The 19,632-nt window shown below is 35.1% G+C and overlaps 1 protein-coding gene across 1 annotated transcript in view; it reads left to right on the top strand.

Annotated features, from left to right (window-relative positions):
* Positions 1 to 19,632, top strand: part of gbb (TGF-beta family member glass bottom boat) — a 92,092-nt gene that overhangs the window by 50,640 nt on the left and 21,820 nt on the right. The window contains exons 3-4 of the mRNA XM_081769217.1: positions 3,946 to 4,097; positions 10,669 to 10,860. Of these exons, the coding sequence (XP_081625343.1) occupies positions 3,946 to 4,097; positions 10,669 to 10,860 (344 nt within the window). The remainder of the gene's footprint in view (positions 1 to 3,945; positions 4,098 to 10,668; positions 10,861 to 19,632) is intronic.

Genomic DNA, 19,632 nt, shown 5'->3' with positions numbered 1-19,632 from the left:
ATATATATATATATATATATATATATATATATATATATATATATATATATATATATATATATATATATATATAAATGGTGTCCCTAGCTTCTACTGTCACTACCGTTACTAGTTACCTTTTCGTTCTTAAATGCTTTTGGCTTCGTAACATTGCATCCAAAGCAAATGTACAGCGTGTCTTGTATACTTTGCGTGTGTTGTAGGCACTTGGGATCAAACCTACGGCGGTCTGAAGTATTTTATCTCTGCTTTTGTCTACAGATAAGTTATTGTTTTCTCAGTCACCACCGTGACACAGATTTATGCCATAAAGATAATGTATAACTGAAAACATTTAGCGTCTATTTTGTAAGCCTCTCAGATCAGTTTCTTCTTTCATTCGTTTCGACCTGCCACTTATCCAACATTTTCTAGAATTCTTTTGTAATACGAAGAACTGTCACTACCATAATGGTCATTACCGTTACATGAAATTTCGTTATGTTTCTTAACGTTCCATTTAAACAGAAAGAATGTGTAGGACCTACTCCACGTTAATTTCTCGGAGAATTATCAGTGTAAATGTTCTGAAGGAATACAGTAGATACATTTTGGTGCTTCTCGCAAACAGGTATCGTTGCATACATGTGTTACCTATGTTTCTTCGCTCACATTGTGTATTATATTGTATATTATTATTCACTAACTCTATTAATAAGAGCTTAGTACAGAAATGGTGTAACACAAATAAAATTTCCTACTATTTTTTGTATTTTTTGTCACTTCATTATAGTATTTTTGTACCCAAAAATTTTGTACTCTTTTCTGGCACCTGAGAAAAGTACAAAAATGTTTGAGTTTATAAATACTATAATACAGTCAACAAATACAAAAATAGCTCCTAATTTTATTTTTGGGTCACACCTTTTCTGCACCAACCTCCTGATAAGAGTATTATATTATTACATATGTATAACTGTATTCTCTTAAATGTATTCCTCTAATTGCCATCTTGTGTGTCATTAGTCATCATCGTCACATTTACGTCATTACCGCCACAACAATGTATTTTCTTTAAATAAATTACTAACAATTACTAATAGTTTTAAATTTTTGTTGCAAAGTATTTTTGCATGTGGTTTCGTCAATTTGTAAAATAATACTGCTTTTTAAACAGGGATATACAGTGAAGCAAAATTTGGAAAAGGATTACGGTAATGACAAATAGTAAATCTGATGGTTTGGGAAACTTTGTCACGCATTTCAGAAAATATAAAGGTTCCTGTGCTGCCCCGCATAAGGTATATTTGCCACATTATATGAGACATATTTAAGGGGAAAAAATCATTCAAAATATATTGTTTTTCTTTCAGATTTTGCACCTTCAATTTCGACCCTAATCGTGAAACGGTCCACCTACATTATCGAAATTTTGAAGTACATATCCATTCAAAATTAATAAATAATTAGTCTCCAATAACACTGTTCTACACACGTTTTGTTACAAAAATGAAAACATCCACGTTTCCTCTAAACTGGCTCTCATTTCGGGTAACAGAGGGCGCATATCAACACATTTCTATTTATGTGCCCAAACACATTTCTATTTATGTGGCAACACTGTTGAAAGTCTGGCAACGTCGCATTTCAGTTATGTACATCAGCATTTGCGACGTAGTATACTCGTAACACAGGCTTATAATCAGAAGGGTTTACGGGGTCCTTGTCCCTTCTAAATTATTCATTACCTCTACCTAAAATTGCTGTTATTTGGCGAAAAAATCTTAGGGCTATATGCATAGTGGATCCCGTAGGTGTCCCCTAGACGAACTATCCTGTGGGATACCTCAACCTGGTTAAATCGGATCCCTTCTAACATTTAAACTTTTTTGGCTGGCACAAATAATATCTTTACTGACCTCAGTGCAGAGTATTAGTTTGTTATACGGGTGAAAATACATTTTTCTTACTGAAACCATTGACACTGGATAAAAACGGTCTCCGGTTCAAATTCCGCAGCTGGTAGTTTTTTCATTAAATAATATCCTATGCTTAATCCTATTATCTTAACATTTCGAATGGACTTTTACTGTAGACTCATTATATGAGCTACTTGCAAAAGTTGACTTTACAAACAGCGTTTCTAATACAAAACAATGTGAAGTCAGTGAGTCTCGCTAGCATCTCATAAATTTATTTTCTACAAACGTTCGCGAAATGACACCTATGCTCGCGAAAATAGTCAAGAAATCTATAGGCCTACCAGTAACATATATTAAATACGAATTCATTATCTTCGTTTGTATTAGAAACTATTTTTACATGGATAACATATTCATTACCATTTTTGTGTTCTAAATACAACGAAATTCTTAATGAGAACAACGAATTTATGAAACTTATCATAATTAGGATATTCTCAATCAAGAATTTTATTAAGATATTTGAAGAAGTAAACCTGTAAATTTGCCGATCACAAACGAAGCCTAAAAGGGGACTTCAGTTAATGATATAATTTTCATTTGATGGACGTTGCTGTTAATTTTATTAATCTCAGTTAGAGAATTTATGACTGATGTATATATTATTAAAATGAGTGTTAATTATATTATGCATCCAAGATGTACACATGTACGAATTGTCCTTTTGTGAAAATTGAGTAGAACACCATATTTTATTAGAAATGAATATAATACATAATATTGTAAACAAAATTCATTACAGTATTTAAAAATACCCACTTTACGCCACGTCGTATGAAGTAAAGCAGGTCTCCATTTAAATCAGGTTCTAACCCAAGATTGTCCAGGTAATGCCTTACAGCAGTAATTCCCAATCTTTTTTGACATACAGCACACTTTACTGAACACCCACATCATCATGACACACTTGTTTGACTTATTAATAATAATAATAATAATTTATATTATAATAGTGTAAAACTATTAGTGTCGATAAAGTAGGGACTCTATATAGTACTGAGCATTGATGTTGTCGCTGGAGATGTTAACTGGTACTGTCTGTCTCAAAATTGATTTAACTAATTATTACATGCTTCATGATTTTTAAATTCTAGAATTTCGCGACACATCGGACACATCGCGACACACCCTGTGGAACTGCGACACATCGATTGGGAACCACTACCGTACAGAACAATGCGAACAATGCATCGCGTTCAAACTCCAGTTTGTGACTAGTAAGAAGCTTGGTAGCTTAGTGGCATCAGATATAGAATATATTTCTGTTCCCGTCGTGGTTGAACTATTTCGAAACTATTTAAACTACAATGAGGCTGCTTTGTGCAATGATAATTTCGAACCAATATTTTTTCAGCCATGTCTGTGAAGAAATGTAAAATAAAGACCAATACATTTCATATTTGCAAATTGAACATATTTTCATTTTATTTGTTCTGAAGCAATTTTGAAACAGAGAAAAATTGAAATATCTCCTTCATCTAGTCAAAGCTTCCTTAATTGAAACCTCTCTCATTGTCACATTTTGTAACTATGTTGTCCAGAGCAAGGGAAATCCTTCCCCCTCGGAGCAATAAAATTCCTCCCTGGCAAGGATGGGATTCGACATATACCCACCTAATATTTTTGTAGTCTAGTGTATACTCAAATTTACAAATGAACTAGAGTGTACGGAGGTGAATATAGTCTATATTTTTGAAAATGGTCTAACGTATATCCACCATAATTTTAGCATTACATCACTACTCTTCGTGACACTTCTCCGTGCTCAACCTGGGTGACCAGTATTTTTGTAGCACTACTTCCAACTCCCGTTTATTCAAAGTCACTCGAGAGAAATCTTTGAAATCATCGTGGTCGCATTACTTCCACAAATAACCTTGATATCTTGCGTAGCTGAATTTCGTCTCACAAATGTCGTTACCTAATCATTATTTGTGTGTGGTATTTATTTTTTATGTATTTATTTTTATTTACTTATTTTCAGTGCCAAGGAATTAATCTATTCCGACTCCGTGAATACAACATTAAACTACGAGGGATGGTTACAGTTGAATGTAACAGGTCCATTAGTATCATGGGTCACTTTCCCAAATTCTAATTTGGGACTTTACGTTTCCATCTTTTCTACAACAGGTGGTAAGTGTAACTCAAATTTCATGGTAAAGCAAACTTAAATTACTGCATGTATTAGTATGATAAGAATTAGCCTACTTCTTTCATGCGTAAGTTTTCAAAATAGTGCCAAAAATTAATAATATAGAAAAGTCTTTGCGGGAATTTAGATCTTGGAAAATTATTTTTTTCAATGAATCCTCGATAATTTGTAGTATTTCAAGAAATAATTTTCAAACCCGACTGAATTCCACGAAGACTTCTGTAATTTCATTTGCCGTGCAAGCATGAAAATCCTTCATTAAACATTATTACAACTCTACTGTTTAGCTTTCTAAAGTATTTACATATCAGTATGGATTTATTATAATTTAAATGTTCATAGTTGATACATTCGTTGCTTATGTTCGTAGCGTCCTAATTGTCTCGTAGATAAATTGCTAAATATGATCACTAATTCTAATCAATATCCTGTTTGATTCATAGCACGTGTAACTAAGCTTCTAAGACGGTAAACAGTAGTGAAATGATATTGTTCTGTAAATTTTTAATCTAATATTTTGAATACAAGTGAGTTCTGAAGATACTTGAGTTTAAAAATTATACGTGTCTATATGAATGACCAGTTCCCTTAGATAAACGAATCATACAGTTACTCTTCTTGAAGAAATTACTGTATTGCAAAATACCTTAAAGATTTTATGTACTAATTTAGAGTATTAACTATGCCAAGTAATCTGTGTTCGAGCCAAAAGCAATGTAGCAGAAATAAATGCTTAATTCCCCTTTCCTTTTACGAGAATGCATAAATTTAATATTTAGATGCAGAGGTCCATCAGAACTCGAAATCTTTATTATAGGTGAATGTTGAAATATCAATAACAAAAACAGTATTTAATATTGTCATTTCATTTATAAGCATAAATTCTGTAATAAATATTTATACAACCATCTAAATATTACTCAGTGGTGGTTCTTCAGTTCCACAAGAGGGAAGTCACTTCAGTATAAACTAAAATTTTGTTGCACTGTTACGCTGATGGACAAAAACTTCTCTAAGTTGGATAATTTTTGTATATATTTACTTTTCTAATTTGTAAAATTAATTCACTTTCCTTGAATAAATAAATTATTTTCAGGTCTTCTTTCTCTTTAATATTTTCTTAGCGACTAAAATAAATATTGTCTGCTAAAGAAAGAAAAACAGGAATCACGTAATAGTTCTCAACAGGAATTTCACTAACGGTCGTTTTCTGAAGTCTTCTGCATTTGACAATGTTCAACCAAAGTTTTAGCCAATTTTTGCTTTTACAATATTCCATTCACTCTTTTCCAAATTTGATACACTTCGGAGAATGACTACAAAAATATGAAGTTTCGAGGGACTCACCTGGGCACCAATATTATGCGGTTGGCAGTGTTATTGTTAGGGTATTGCACTTGGTCAACTCAAAAACAGTCAAAAACTCCATTCCTCTTCTTCGTCTTTCAGAGTTATTTAACAACATTGTATAAATAGTGAAGTTAGCACGAGCAAATAGTAGTATTTTTTGTTCACCAGAATATTTTGTTTACAGGTTCAGATTTGCAGAAATGAACTACAAATGCGTGATACGTTGTTAGTGCATTGATTTCCAAGCGCCATTATTTCTGGCTTTGTGGACTGGAATACATCTTAATTCAAGTAGCTTCTCAGTTGCCTAGTAATGCTGAGTGAATATCGGAAAAATTTTAGTACTCCAACCGGGAGTTGAATCAGGGACCACGCACACCGAAGTTCTGCACGTTAATAATTCACCTAAGCAAGAGTTCAGTAATGTCAACATGACTTTCACATTTTTAGTGTTTTCTATCCGCACCCGCAGATACATGCGCTAGCGAGACAGAGCTCAAAAAGATTAATAAAATATATAACTAATTTACTGTAATCTTATGTAGTGTTAAATGGCGCTTCTAGTAAGTTAGTTTTTGTACAATAAGTATGTGTTTCTTGTGAAAAATTAGGGAAAAAAATCATCAGAGATAAGAAACCATACATCATGTAAGCAAAATTAATTCTCACATCCCTATACTGAGGAGGAGAAGGAAGCTTGAACCAGGTCATCCTCCTGGCTACTGATATACATATATTACAAATTCTACAATGCTATTAGCGTTTAACGGGATTTTTTTTTTTTTTTTTTTCGAAAATGAGACATGTACCAGCCGGTAAACTTAAAAATTGACGATGTACTTGAACCATTGAGGTGAAACTAATATTGAATTTTATTGTCATTAAACACTTCAATACAACACTAGCAAAATAACAGCACACAATTATTTGTAAGATATAGCCCAAAATTATGATTAACTCTAAAACTTCAATTTATGTTTAACTATAGTGTTGTTCAAAGGTAACACATATGTATTGACAGATTACTTAAAGCTGAATATAATGACATGAATAAGAATAAATTTTCGAGAATATCGAACAAAACAAAATTTTGTGGCTCTAATAAGTATGTTGTTTGCTGAAAATAATTTTTAACAGTTTTATTCTGCTGAAGCAGTTTCTTTTCTCTTAACAGTGGAACACATACCCCTTTATACACACACATATACTTCTAACACACACATATATACTTCTAACAGTTACGTTAATACTTGTAAACATACGTAGTATAATCTCGATTTAACAAATTGCTCCGGATTTTTTTTTTTTTTTAAGTGTTTCTTTTGCTAAACAGGTGTTTGGTATAAAAGAAATGCGAATCATAAGAAAAAAAAAAGTTTCACTAAGATGTGTAATATGAAATTTTAACAATCTAACACATTTTGTGTGTTGAAAACAGTAGATCTAAGTGATTTCGATTTGCGCTTCTAAGGATTGTTCATTTAAAGAGATTGCAAAATTAATGTTTAGATAAACATAGAAAACCTCTTGCTTCAAACACATTATTAAATAGCAAACCTCTGAATCTAACCTGCTGTTTTTAAAACCGTGTACACTATCAGTGTTTTTACGTTCCCAAACATATCAAAGTAAGAACTTTAAAAAACCTGAAGAAAACTAATTGCTAACTTCAACATTTTTGAGCTCACTAAAATACTGATTTTAGTGTCAAGACAAATAATGGTACAGAGGATCACTGTTGAAAAGTCGTTGAAACTGTTTATCTATGGTATTTGTGGTCGAAGGGCTGGTGATATCGCCAGTGATATGAAATGTGTCCACTTTGTCGATTCATATCTTGTGTGTCTATCCCCTAAAATATCCCATGCCCTATGGCGAAGAGGCGAAGACTTCTCTGTATTTATACAACAAATTATGTACAGTAGTTTTCTCTGATTCTGTCAAATTTGGATTTACGTCGAAGACACTATCAAAAATGTAGCCGTTTCTTTTAATCTTCCTTGGATTTCGTAGTCCGTTCTATTTGGGAATTCTTCACGGTTTTTCGTTTTTTTCCTTCATTGATGTGTAAAGTAACTTCCTGAAAATCTGTCTCTATATACGCCACTGGAGTATTTTTCTCTAGATTTATGAGATGGTTCGTCGGATTAGAAATTTAAAATGTAAGGTTGTCATTTGGTATCTTCGTGGCCAATGCCTCTAAACTACAGCAATGTAACAAAGATTGCAGAGGTATGACGATAAAGAATGCTGCGTCATTATTTTTCTTTATTGATACAGGAAAGAAGTGTGATCTAGCAGAAATAGTAATCTTCCATGTTATTAGTACATCTACCGTAGAACGCTGATGTATAGAATGTGTCATTTTCTGGAACTTTTTTTTTTTCCGTTCCTTCCTTTGGAAAAACGGGTTTCTGTAGATTTCGATATACAGATATTGTGTTGTTTTCCATATAAGTTTTAGCATGGTAATTTTTCCTAAAGATCTTGGCCGAAAATAGAGTTGAAATGTCCGTGTTCTAGGATTCTAAAGTAATGAGAGAAAAGAGTGTTGGCAATTTTGAATTTAATGAAGGGAACATGCTTCAGTCTGACGGTTTTATCTGAAATCTTTTTGATGTTTGTCACAAAAGATATTAGTTTACAGTTTGCTGGTAAGTCTTTCTTTGCCCGAGTGAAGAACATGTGTCAACTATTACTGGGAAGATGTTGTAATCCACTTTGACGTTCATGAACAGTTTATTCTCCTCGGTGTTTAGATTTGTATTTTCTCTTCGATCGCTAGTTGGTATTTGGCTCGAAAATGAGTTGTAAATTTCAGAAGGATTCTTAGTCATGTTCGATGGTAATTTATTGGCTATTCATTCTCTATAGCTTGGTGTTCATGTTGCGTGGGTTCTTGCTTGCAGGTTTTTGTGTTGTAGCCCACAGGGTTTGAGTAGTGCTTTGGGGCAAGTTTACACGTTTCCCGAGCCAGAATTCTGTCGACATTGGCTGGATCCATGTCCTTTCTTTTAACAAGTACAGCATACTGATATCGCCTTTCTTAAAATTCTTATTATTATGATTGCTGTTGGAATTATTATTGTTGTTTCTTCCCTTTTTGTTATTTTTCATTGTATCTGCTTCTTTAAGTGTTATTCCGCCCACCTCTAATGCGTCATAATTGAAAGTTTCTCATGGCGTTCTGTGCTACAAGTAATAATAGTTCTGCCACTTGGTTAGTAATTGTGGTTATGTCTGTTGGATTAGTGGCTGTTGAGAGGTTAGTTTTTGACTTCTGCTGGGTTGGCAGGGGGGGTGGGGTTAAAAGGTTGTATAGCTTGTGCTTGCTGGAAAGTGCAGGTGATAGATTGATTTTGAGGAACATTTGTACAGGTGATGCGGAAGGTAAAAGGTTATGAGAATTGCAATTGTTGATAGTTTGGTATAGTTTGAGGATTTTGCCAACTTTGTAAGTTATTGTGAACACTAGAAGTTACTTGTTGTCTGTGTATAGGTAAAAGAGAGTTAAAAGTAGTAAATTTTTAAGCTTGTTTGTAGGTAATGATACTTGAAGATTTGCTGTAAAAGGAATAAATTGCTTGTGATTATTCTACTTAATCCCTTTTCTTCATTAATCATTCATCTAAAGAATGGAGATGATTCTGGAGAGCCTACACCGTCTGGAAAGTTTCTAAGACAATCTTCTGTAGGAAGTTCCTCTTCAATTCCAAGGATAGATAGTGTAGTTTTTTGTTCCTCCGTGGCCTGTAGAATAACCTGACATATTACTATTAGTTTCCGGAGAAAGTACGAATTCATCAGTTCGTTCTCCCCCTGCTGAATTTGAAAAGATTTCTAGTTCTGCTTTGTACATCGGAAATTTTGGACGACTAAAGGATATCAGTTTTTCTTTTAGTTGTTTATAATTAAATGTAATCAATTGGTTTTGTTTCTTTGAAATACCAGACCAAGGGCGACGTCTTGAAGGTACGCAGGTGATATTTCCTTCATTTTGTTTGAAGTCCACGCTTGGGGAAGTACCAAATTGTCAAAGAGCATAAAAAAAGTGATTTGAGTCTTCTGGATTCTACCGGAATATTTTGTCAAGTGTGTGTGTGTATATCCCGTTTCCAGTTAATAAAAGGGTGTCCCGTAGTACAAAGTCTTTATCAATTCAGGACCTTGGAAGAGAAAGGCCAAAATCGAAAAATTGATTTTTATTTTTCTTGGCATCAAACAGGTCTAGACAACACATAGATACCGCATTTTTGCCCGGGTTCGCCCTTAGTATTCTCACAGTTTCTAGATAAACAAAGATTCGACCTTGCTATCTTAAGGAACTTGCAAAACTTTCAGCTTGGTTTCCCAACACCCAGATTTCAGGATTTGCCCTTTCTCTTCCAAGGTCTGAATTGGGTCAGATTGACTCCGACGCGTCTACTATGTAAAATTCTGCGGAAAGCGGGCTGGTAAAGACAAATGATGGTGCATGGGGTTTGGACTTTCTCCCACAACCGTTTATTAGAAAACTTCACTCAAGATTTCAAGGTTTTAACAAAAGGCGGTCCGAAGACCAATAATGTCCCTTATTTTGATGACAGGTGATTAGGATTGTCCTAGTGCTCAGTCGCAACCAAGGGACAGGTTCAGGAAAATCTCAGCGCCCAGTCGCACCCAAGAGATCAGTATATGGTTTGTCTCAAGGCCCAGACGCAGTCAAAACAAAAGGATTGTGTTACTCACAAGACCCAGACACAGCCAACAGAAGGACAGGAGTGATCAAGCTGGCGATACTGATACTGTCGAACTGCGAATCCTTTTATATCGAATCCTTGTGAATCATCTTGGTGTAGTCGTCTCCAGGCGATAAGTGGGTGATGTTGTAGTTGAGCACGTGGATCATTGTCATATGTAGAATATATTACAATATCAATATTTTCTATTTATAATGATGTTTTTTCTGCATTATTTTTCGTTAAAACAGGTTACAAGATATATATTAAAAATTTTTCATATAAAATGAAATTAAACTAGGTTTATTTAAAAATAATAATAAATGTAGATGTTATTGATTGAAATATAGTGTGAGTATATGTCTCAATGATCTGATGCACCTTATTTCATGTCATGATAATTATCAAATCTTTCTGTAAATCTGATTGTCAAGGCGCCTGGGATTGAAGCTTGTTTAATTGACATTTTATTGTTTGATTGTAGGCCATGAAATGGACCCTGAGGATGTTGGTTTAGTTGGGTCCAAAGGTGAAGAGGGCAAGCAGCCTTTTATGGTTGGGTTTTTCAAATCTCCGAGCCACAGTGATATCCACGTACGAAGTACACGGGAGACAAGACGGAGGAAAAAGGCTGAAAGCTATCCTGAACCACATTATATAACAAATACTTACACAGGTAATTTTATTGAGTTTTTGTGGTGGACAAACACTGAGTGCGTAGGTTTCCTAGGGGTCCTTCCGTTTCCTCCCACTTTCTTCATTCCATCATTTCATTCATTTCTCATCATCATCATCTCCTTTAGCCTAGCCGGCATAAACATGGGACGTAAAACTTAATTTCATTGAGTTTTTCTAGTATTTCTGTAATTTTGATATTCAAAAATACATGTATCTTATATTTAAATACAATTTAAGTACCTGCAGAATTATAACATCGGACCAAATTATCCTTATCGATGTTATTCAAACACTGCAATCTCTTCCAGAGGCATGCATTATCAATAAAAATAAAGGTTTCTTTTTAAAGCTTTATTAACATTTATATATTAAATATCCTACCAAGAGATGTGAAAGTTGACTTTTAAAAGATGTCGTTTGGACTTAATGAATACTAATGTTGCTCTCCTGCCTTAAACAATCAGATTAACATTTTAGACATCGGCGCAAATCTGTCTTCAACATTGGGGGGGGGGGGGGGGTAAGACCGTTCCCATATATCTATATATTTATGAAGTTGAAAAACAATGCTGTGAAGGATCAGGGGAGCAGAATTGTCTTCAATGGCGTATTTAGGTGGCTATCAGACTCAAGCTCAGCCCGAAATAAATTTGTTAGTTTTTCGCATTCCACGTACAATAATAATCCTTCTTACCATTTCTAAGAATGTCATTGACTTTCCATTTTCTTATGCTCTTTGTTCATAAATAATACTGTATTTGTCAAATTTCATTCTATGTAAGAACTAGGGATGGGCCAAACCGGTTTTTATAAAAACTGGAAACCGGTTTCTAAAAACCGAAACCCGAAATTTTGGTTTTCTCAAAAAAACAGTTTTGTTTTTACCGAAACCGGTTTCGGTTTTATTCGGTTTATGTTTTCTCCAAATACCGGTTCGGTTTTTAACCGAAACCGATTTCGGTTTTATTCAAAACCGGTTCAGTTTTCACCGAGTTTCGGTGAAAACTTTTGGAAAACACAAACTATTTCTGTGGAAACGGATTCGGTTTCCGAAAAGCAACGAAACACTATTCTGGTCAGAAATAGAACAAGGTTTTGAAAAAAACCGGACCCGGTTGTGAAGAAAACCGAATCCGGTGAAAAACCGAATGGTTTTGGAGAAAACCGACAACCGGAAAACCGGTTTGTACCCACCACTAGTAAGAACTGCGTCCTTTTGTTCTTTCTTTCGTCCTTTCTACTTTTCTGTTTCTTTTTCTTGACGTTACTTCTTTCATTTCGCCTATCATACTTTATCGACCGTTGTCAGTTGTGATTCAAGTCGGCCGTCATCAGTAACACCAAAACTAAGAGGAGTTGATAAGCGAAACTGGTGTTCAACATCAACTTGCCCGGATACGAACATGACATGACTTTAGTTATTATAACAAAGGAAAAATTATATCGTTTAGTTATTTTTAAAAGAAGGAAATGTTTGAATTAAAGAAAATCTAAACGGGGGAATAATTAGCTCGGGAAATTAGGAAGGCCAAGAGGATGCTTCCATTTTCTTGTATGAATGGAATAAAGGGTTAGATTCATTCCTAAATTTTTGTATCATATCATATAGGATTTATCGGTCTGCAATTCTTCCCATTATAACTTCAATTTATTCATAAATTAAAACACATTTAATTCTCAAACTCAGGTGGGCAATTACCCACTTCCTTCCTTGTGTTGGACATAGTCCCTAGAAACAAAATCCTAAATACGCCATTGGTTGTCTTCAACATTGGGAGGTGGGCAGATTTGAGGCTTATTCTAGAGAAGAGAGATGAAACTCATATTACAGTAGATGAATCTGATATATATATATATATATATATATAAACAAAGATTAAAAAGACCATTTTAGATTTGGACTAGCTTTTGGCTAGCTGGGGGCTTCGCCCCCAGACCCCCAGGTTTGCTCGGCCTACGGCCTCGCATTTCTTATATATCGGCCTTTGAATCAACAGTGAATTTCGTGAACTTGCTCTTCATATTTTCTGAATTTGCCCATCCGGGAGTTTCGCTCGCTCCCACACACAGTCTTTACTCGGCCTACGGCCTAGCATCTCTTGAACCCACAATTCTACCGTTTCTTTTCCCATTTCAACTGTCTAAAAGATAAGATTTTGTATCCCAAGAAAACGCCCATTTAAATAGCATGGAAATTTCTTCATCCCTCTTTAGACCCCTAAAAAATTACAAATGTTCACTTTTGGCAATTTTCCTTTCGGTTAGTCCTGGAAGGCTACAATCATGCGAAATTTCATCATTCTAATCCTGCCGGAAGTGCCTAAACAGTTTGGGATGTAGAAGACGTCCCATATAAATAATATGGGAAAGATTTTTCAGTTCTCCATAAAACCACCCTACGGTTGGAAATTTTTATTTCTGATGATTCACTTAAGTAACGCTAACGAAAACGTACAAGTATACTGAATTTCAAGTCTTTATTCCAATTTTAAGTACCTAAAACATGAGATTATAGGTTCAAAAAAAAGCCCATTTAAATAACATGGGAAATTTTTCACTCCTCTTTAGACCTCATAAAAATTTAAAATATTCACTTTTGACAATTTTCCTGTGGGTTAGTTCCGGAAAGCCACAATCATGTCAAATTTTATCATTGTAGCCCTACAGGAAGTGCTCAATAATTTATGTCAGCTCATGTAGTTTTATATATATATATATATATATATATATATATATATATTCAACTAATTTCCCGCGCATAAAGATAAAATTAGAATTCTCAAAATATTTTGTTTAAACTGGGAGACATTTAAATAGCGCGGCAGGCACGTAAACACATAATACGTATAGGTATACATTCTAAACTGTTAACACTAATTTTGGGCCCAATCAACTACAACAACCTTCACATTCAGAGTTACCAGTGGAAACAAACGTAGGAAGAGCTAATAACTTGACAAAAGATTCTAAGCGGATAATGATAGAAGGAAACGAAAGTAAAATTTAATCGTAGACCGGACAGTTGCTTGCTACTGCGGTTTGTCAATATGGTGGAAAAATAGATAGATAGATAGATAGATAGATAGAGAGAGAGAGAGAGAGAGAGAAAGCGACGCCAAAGAAATAAGCTGGGACACTAAACTACAAAGATAAGTGGTCGAATTTCAACCTACAACAACCTACAAAAATACCTTTATATGCCGGAAATGGTTGGCATACTGAAATGCGTAGCCTAAAATAAATATCTCCAAAGCAAGTCCGTGCCCACAAGGGAATTTTCAAAAAGACAAAAGCTTTAGGGAAATTCCCATCCTCGCTGTAATCCGGCTGAGACCTTGGAGACTCCGGCACTACCGGAAAGTCAGTGTGGTTTCCTAATTTGGAATTTCTAAAATTTAGAAAAAACTATCCGACCCCTCAGAAACTGAGAAAAGTTCCGAGGAAAGTATGGAAAATTAGAGTAAATTGATAAAATAGAAGAAATCCTAACAGTGAATTGCCAAATATGAAAAAAATAAATAAAAAATAGATTTTGTACTAGTAAGTTGTCCACCAAATCTTGCAAGTCCACCAAGTCCGCAAGGTTGCCAACCTTGAGGCGTCAACTAATTTCAAACACTATATACTAACAATAAAAGAAGTGAAAATTCGTGGACATTGTGGGTGTAGACGCCCTGGCACGGTATTACTAGAGTCTACTGTAATAGATTTACTAGATTATTTAATTCTGTCCACTTCGTCACCTCTATACACAATAATAAACTTGGTTTGGTCGGGTGACGTGAAAAAAATTCAAAGTTGCTCTCTATTATCATAAATACAAGTCAAACGCATATATCTAAACTGTACTAATTCTGCAAACGGCTATTCTGTCATCTAATTAACTGTGAGGTATCCTGGATCATTTGCCATATGGCTATTATTTGTATTGTCAGGCTGATTGATCAAGTAACTAGTGTATTTACTATGGAAAAGTCGAGCCACCAAGTGAAAAATACCATCCATCGTTTTCTACATATCACACTACCCTCATATAAAAATCCTAACGTGATAATTATATATATACTCTTGTCAGTTCTTGTGTTGTAATGCTATTGGTGACATCCTGGATCCTGGTCTTGAGTTCTTCAATTGTGTGTGGATTTGTTTCGTATACTCTTCCCTTTAACAACCCCCATAAGTAAAAGTCACACGTGGACAAGTCTGGTGACCGAGGAGGCCACAAGCCTTTGCTGATTGTCCTCTCTGGTGTAAACATCTCATGCACAAGGGACAATGATGCAGCTGATGTGTGGCATGTTGCACCGTCCTGCTGAAAGTAACATAACTGACGCTAATCTTCGGTCAAGTGTGTATAAAACTCCTCCAGGATTCCCATATACACGTCACTGTTCACTGTCGTCTCAAAGAATATGGGCCCAATAACGCGTGTGGCGGAAATGGCACACCAAACACCAATCTTCTCATCATGCAAGGGTACCTGGTGGATTGCGTGTGGATTTTCTGTCGACCAATACCGGTTGTTTTGGGAATTTACGTACCCAGACAGGTGGAACCACGCCTCGTCACTCATGATGAGCATTAGTGGATCCAAGAAACCACTGGCAACATTCTCGACAGCCATGAACAGAAATGCACCCTCTTCTGCAGGTCAGGCTCCTTCATTTCTTGCACAACACTTATCCGGTACGGTTTTAACTTCAGTCCCCTTAAAACACGTCTGCAACTTCTCTCACTCGCATGAACCTGTTGACTCAATCTCCTGGTTGACTTTCGAGGACTTCTTGTCATTATCTCCTCCACCTGCATCTTTAATTCAGGTGTGCAGACAGATGATCGTCTGTTCCTGGGAGCATTTTGAACCGATCCTGTACGCCGCCATTTTTCAATCAATTCCTGAATGGTGCTTTTTGCTGGCACAGAACGTCCTGGAAATTTCTCCCGAAACAAATTCTTTGTTTTCACAAAAGATCCAGTGAGAATGAACCCTTGAACAATGGCAACACGCTCGGGTATCGAATACGGCATTATCACACACTGACACTCACCCGGCTTAACCCAACGAGGCCTTTTTCTCAACTGGTTTCGACAAGTTTCACTGGCTGCGGCTGCACGTGACTGCTGCAGGTCACGTAAGTCGACCCGACCTCGACACGCCATCTCTTGGTAGGAAGATAGATTATTTAAGTGTTGCCAAAAACACAATATACCAGAATATTACGACGGGCCGGTTTTACGTGCCGCATCCTGTATATATATTCAATACTTCGTAGCAAACTCTACCACTGGGCACATATACACATAGGCGTCTTGCTATTTAATGACACTCTTTACTATACACATTTATATACTAATAATATTATCATTACTCATTTATTTATTTATTTATTTATTTACTTTTCTCTATGACGTCAATTTATTTTTAGACACCCTATACGTTCTTGATAAGCCCAAGACTGTTGAAAGCAGTCTAACTAACTATATTACAATCAGCAATTACCATAATACATTAATTAACACGTGTGATCCTATATGAACTGACTATAAATTTCTTTCGTAACAAACTAGGGTATAATTCACTTCACGGCTTCGAAATTTATTTTATATGCAATGAAAGTTCAATGTTCCAAATAGCATTTAACTATATATCAGAAAATGTCAACAATGTAATTGCTCACAACAAGCAACGGATAAAGAGGATTCATAAACGCAGCCTGGCGATAAAAATACTGCCATATAGACAAACTTGGAGTTAAGTAGAAACGCGAAGATTATTATTAATAATATTTTGATTACTACGTTATATAAATGATTGTGCTTTTCAGGAATGTTCAATTATAAATCAATTTGTATAAATAACTATTCATATGGGCCTAAATTAATATTTACTGAAGTTAATTATAAAAGAAGGGTAATTTTCGTATAAACCAGATCACTAAGTATTTGGATAACAGGACATTAGCAATTGGCAATATTAAATTCGAACGCGGTGGCGCTAGTAGTATGAAAACAACCTGTGCACAACTGAATAATCTTTGCACTATTTTGTTAATTATAAACCATGTACTATAAGATTTCGGTACGAACTACTATAAAATTGCTCGCTATGGAGTAACGTACTTGTTATGACGGACCAAAAAGATAAACAAACAACAATACACTGTTTATCACTACATATATCACACTCTCACTCACACCTTACTCCTAAAATCTACACTACTCACTTAAACACATGCAAATTACATTCCACGTACCCAAGAAAGTAAATACTGATACATATAACTATACAAACTGTTACATGTATTATCACACCGCTCAACTATATGTGAACCAAATAAGATTATCTAATTTCACCAATCGGCTCTATGAACTGAAAAGGGAGACGAAATGATCAGAGCCAAGTAGCCCTTCTGTAAACTAAATCATGTTTTCAAAATACTGTTAATGCCCTTGAAAGGACATATCAAAACTGCTAATTGTGTGGGTCCCTTTCCTAAAGGGAAAAGAACCCTAACGAAAAATCGTTTAACCCATTTTGGTTGGAAGCTTGATCAACTTAGCAGTAAATGGGAACCCCTTTTTGGTTTACACTACCATAATGATAATTACCCTAACTACCACGAAATCATATACCGCCATGTTAATAATAAAAAAATCACATTTACTACATATACAAAACTATACTTGGACAGGCCTAGCGTAACCTTAAACCTGCATTCCAAAAGGGGTGAGAAGGAGATTTAAATGTTTAGATCACTGAAACTTCATTTAAAACTGAGAATTAACACACAGCACTGCAAATCCTATCCATCACTATTAATATGCAGCAACATGGCGTCCCTGAGTCGAATCTCTTATTTTACTGTTTTCAGTCTGTTTTGGGTACGGTTTCAAATTTCCAGGACTCCCATTAGCTTCCAAATTATTTACCTCTTAACTGAAACTAATTTTTACCTTAATAATGAGGCTTTTCGGTCCAAATTCCACTATTTGCAAGAGCCGAAGTAGTTTGGTGTGGCTTCGTTCTTTCTGGTTCTAGAATGAGCAATCTCGCGCCTTGATATGAGAGCGTCAGAAAATAGTTCAAGCGGAAAAAAAGTGTTTTGGAGGCGGAAAATTATAAAACGAATGAACAGTAGCAAAAACTGGATAAAACCGGATCTTGGTAGGATATGGGCATCTCAGAGGGATAAAGGGGGTCTAAATTATTCTGCCAAAAAATCAGATTGGTGGGTAATTTCAAGACTTTCTGTCCAATAGTGGGTCTATGTTTTCGTATCGCATTAAGATGATAATTTCGGTGCTTATCCATCTGAAATGTCCATATACGGGACTCATAATAAGATAATGTATAAATAAAGATATTATTCCCCAAAATATGATTCCTACTAACTTATTCAAACCTTACACATTAATTTTGGTTTGGATGAAGAACGAGTGAATACACTACACGGACCGAAATTATAGTTTGAAAATTCACGTAGTACAGTGCGTTCAAAAATTATTGGACCCCTCTAAACAAAATTTCATTACCTGTAATGGTACATTACAAACATAATATAAAATCCTTTCAAACATTCTATTAGCAAGATTGACCCCATACGCAGATAAAATTATTGGAGATTATCAGTGTGGGTTTAGACGAAATCGATCAACTATCGACCAAATATTTACCATTCGCCAAATACCCGAAAAGAACTGGGAATACAGTAGCCCGGTACGTAAACTATGTATTGATTTTAGAAAGGCTTACGACTCGGTTAGGAGAGAAACATTGTACAACGTTCTTACAGAATTTGGAATACCGAAAAAGCTAATTAGATCAATTAAGGCATGTTAAAATGAATCCCAAAGTAAAGTCAGGGTAGGAAAATTTTTGGTCACAGCTTTCACATCGAGAATGGCCTGAAACAAGGAGATGCGTTGTCGCCATTATTATTTAACTTTGTCCTGGAATACGTTATAAGGAAAATCAAAGATAGCAAACAGGACCTAGAGCTGACCTGTGTTCACCAAGTTATGCGTAGGCTGATTATGTAAAGTTAATAGGGAATGACAGGAGAACAATTAAAAGAAATGCAGAGGTATTATTAAATGCTTGCAGGGACAAGGGTTTAGAAGTAAATGCAGAGAAAACTAAATACACGGAAGTGTGTCGGGATCGTAATACGGCAAATTCTGAATGCGTTAAAATATTAAATAATACTTTTGATGAAGTGGATAGTTTCAAATATCTAGGATCAATATTAACAGACGAAAATCATATTCACGAAGAAATTAAATGTCGACTAAAAACAGGGAATTCGTGTTATTATTCAGTTCAAAATCTCTTGTCGCGAATTCTGTCGAGGAATTTGAAGCTTAAAATATATAAAAACGATAATCATACCTGTTGTTCTGTATGGTTTCGAAACATGGTCGCTTACTCTGAGAAAAGAACATAGACTGAAAGTATTTGAGAACAAGATCCTGAGACGAATATTCGGACCCAAGAGGAACGGGAATGGGGAATGGCGGAAAATTCATAACGAGGAACTAGGTAAATTTTGTAATGTACCATTAGAGTTAATGCAATTTTTGTTTGGAGCGGTCCACTAATTTCTCAACGCACTGTACTACATGATTTTTCAAAATATAAGTTCGGTCCGTGTAGGATATTTATTCGTCGTTTATTCAAACCAAAATTAATGTGGAACCTTTAAATAATCTAGTAGTACTGTTATTTTGGGGAATAATATCTTTATTTATACATTACTTTATTGTTAATCTC

The sequence above is a fragment of the Thermobia domestica genome, chromosome 8, assembly GCF_964235325.1.
Source record: "Thermobia domestica chromosome 8, izTheDome1.hap1.1, whole genome shotgun sequence".
In the NCBI taxonomy this organism is placed as follows: domain Eukaryota; kingdom Metazoa; phylum Arthropoda; class Insecta; order Zygentoma; family Lepismatidae; genus Thermobia; species Thermobia domestica.
The sequence above is the reverse complement of the archived record's forward strand: the minus strand, read 5'-3'. Positions and strand labels throughout refer to the sequence as shown.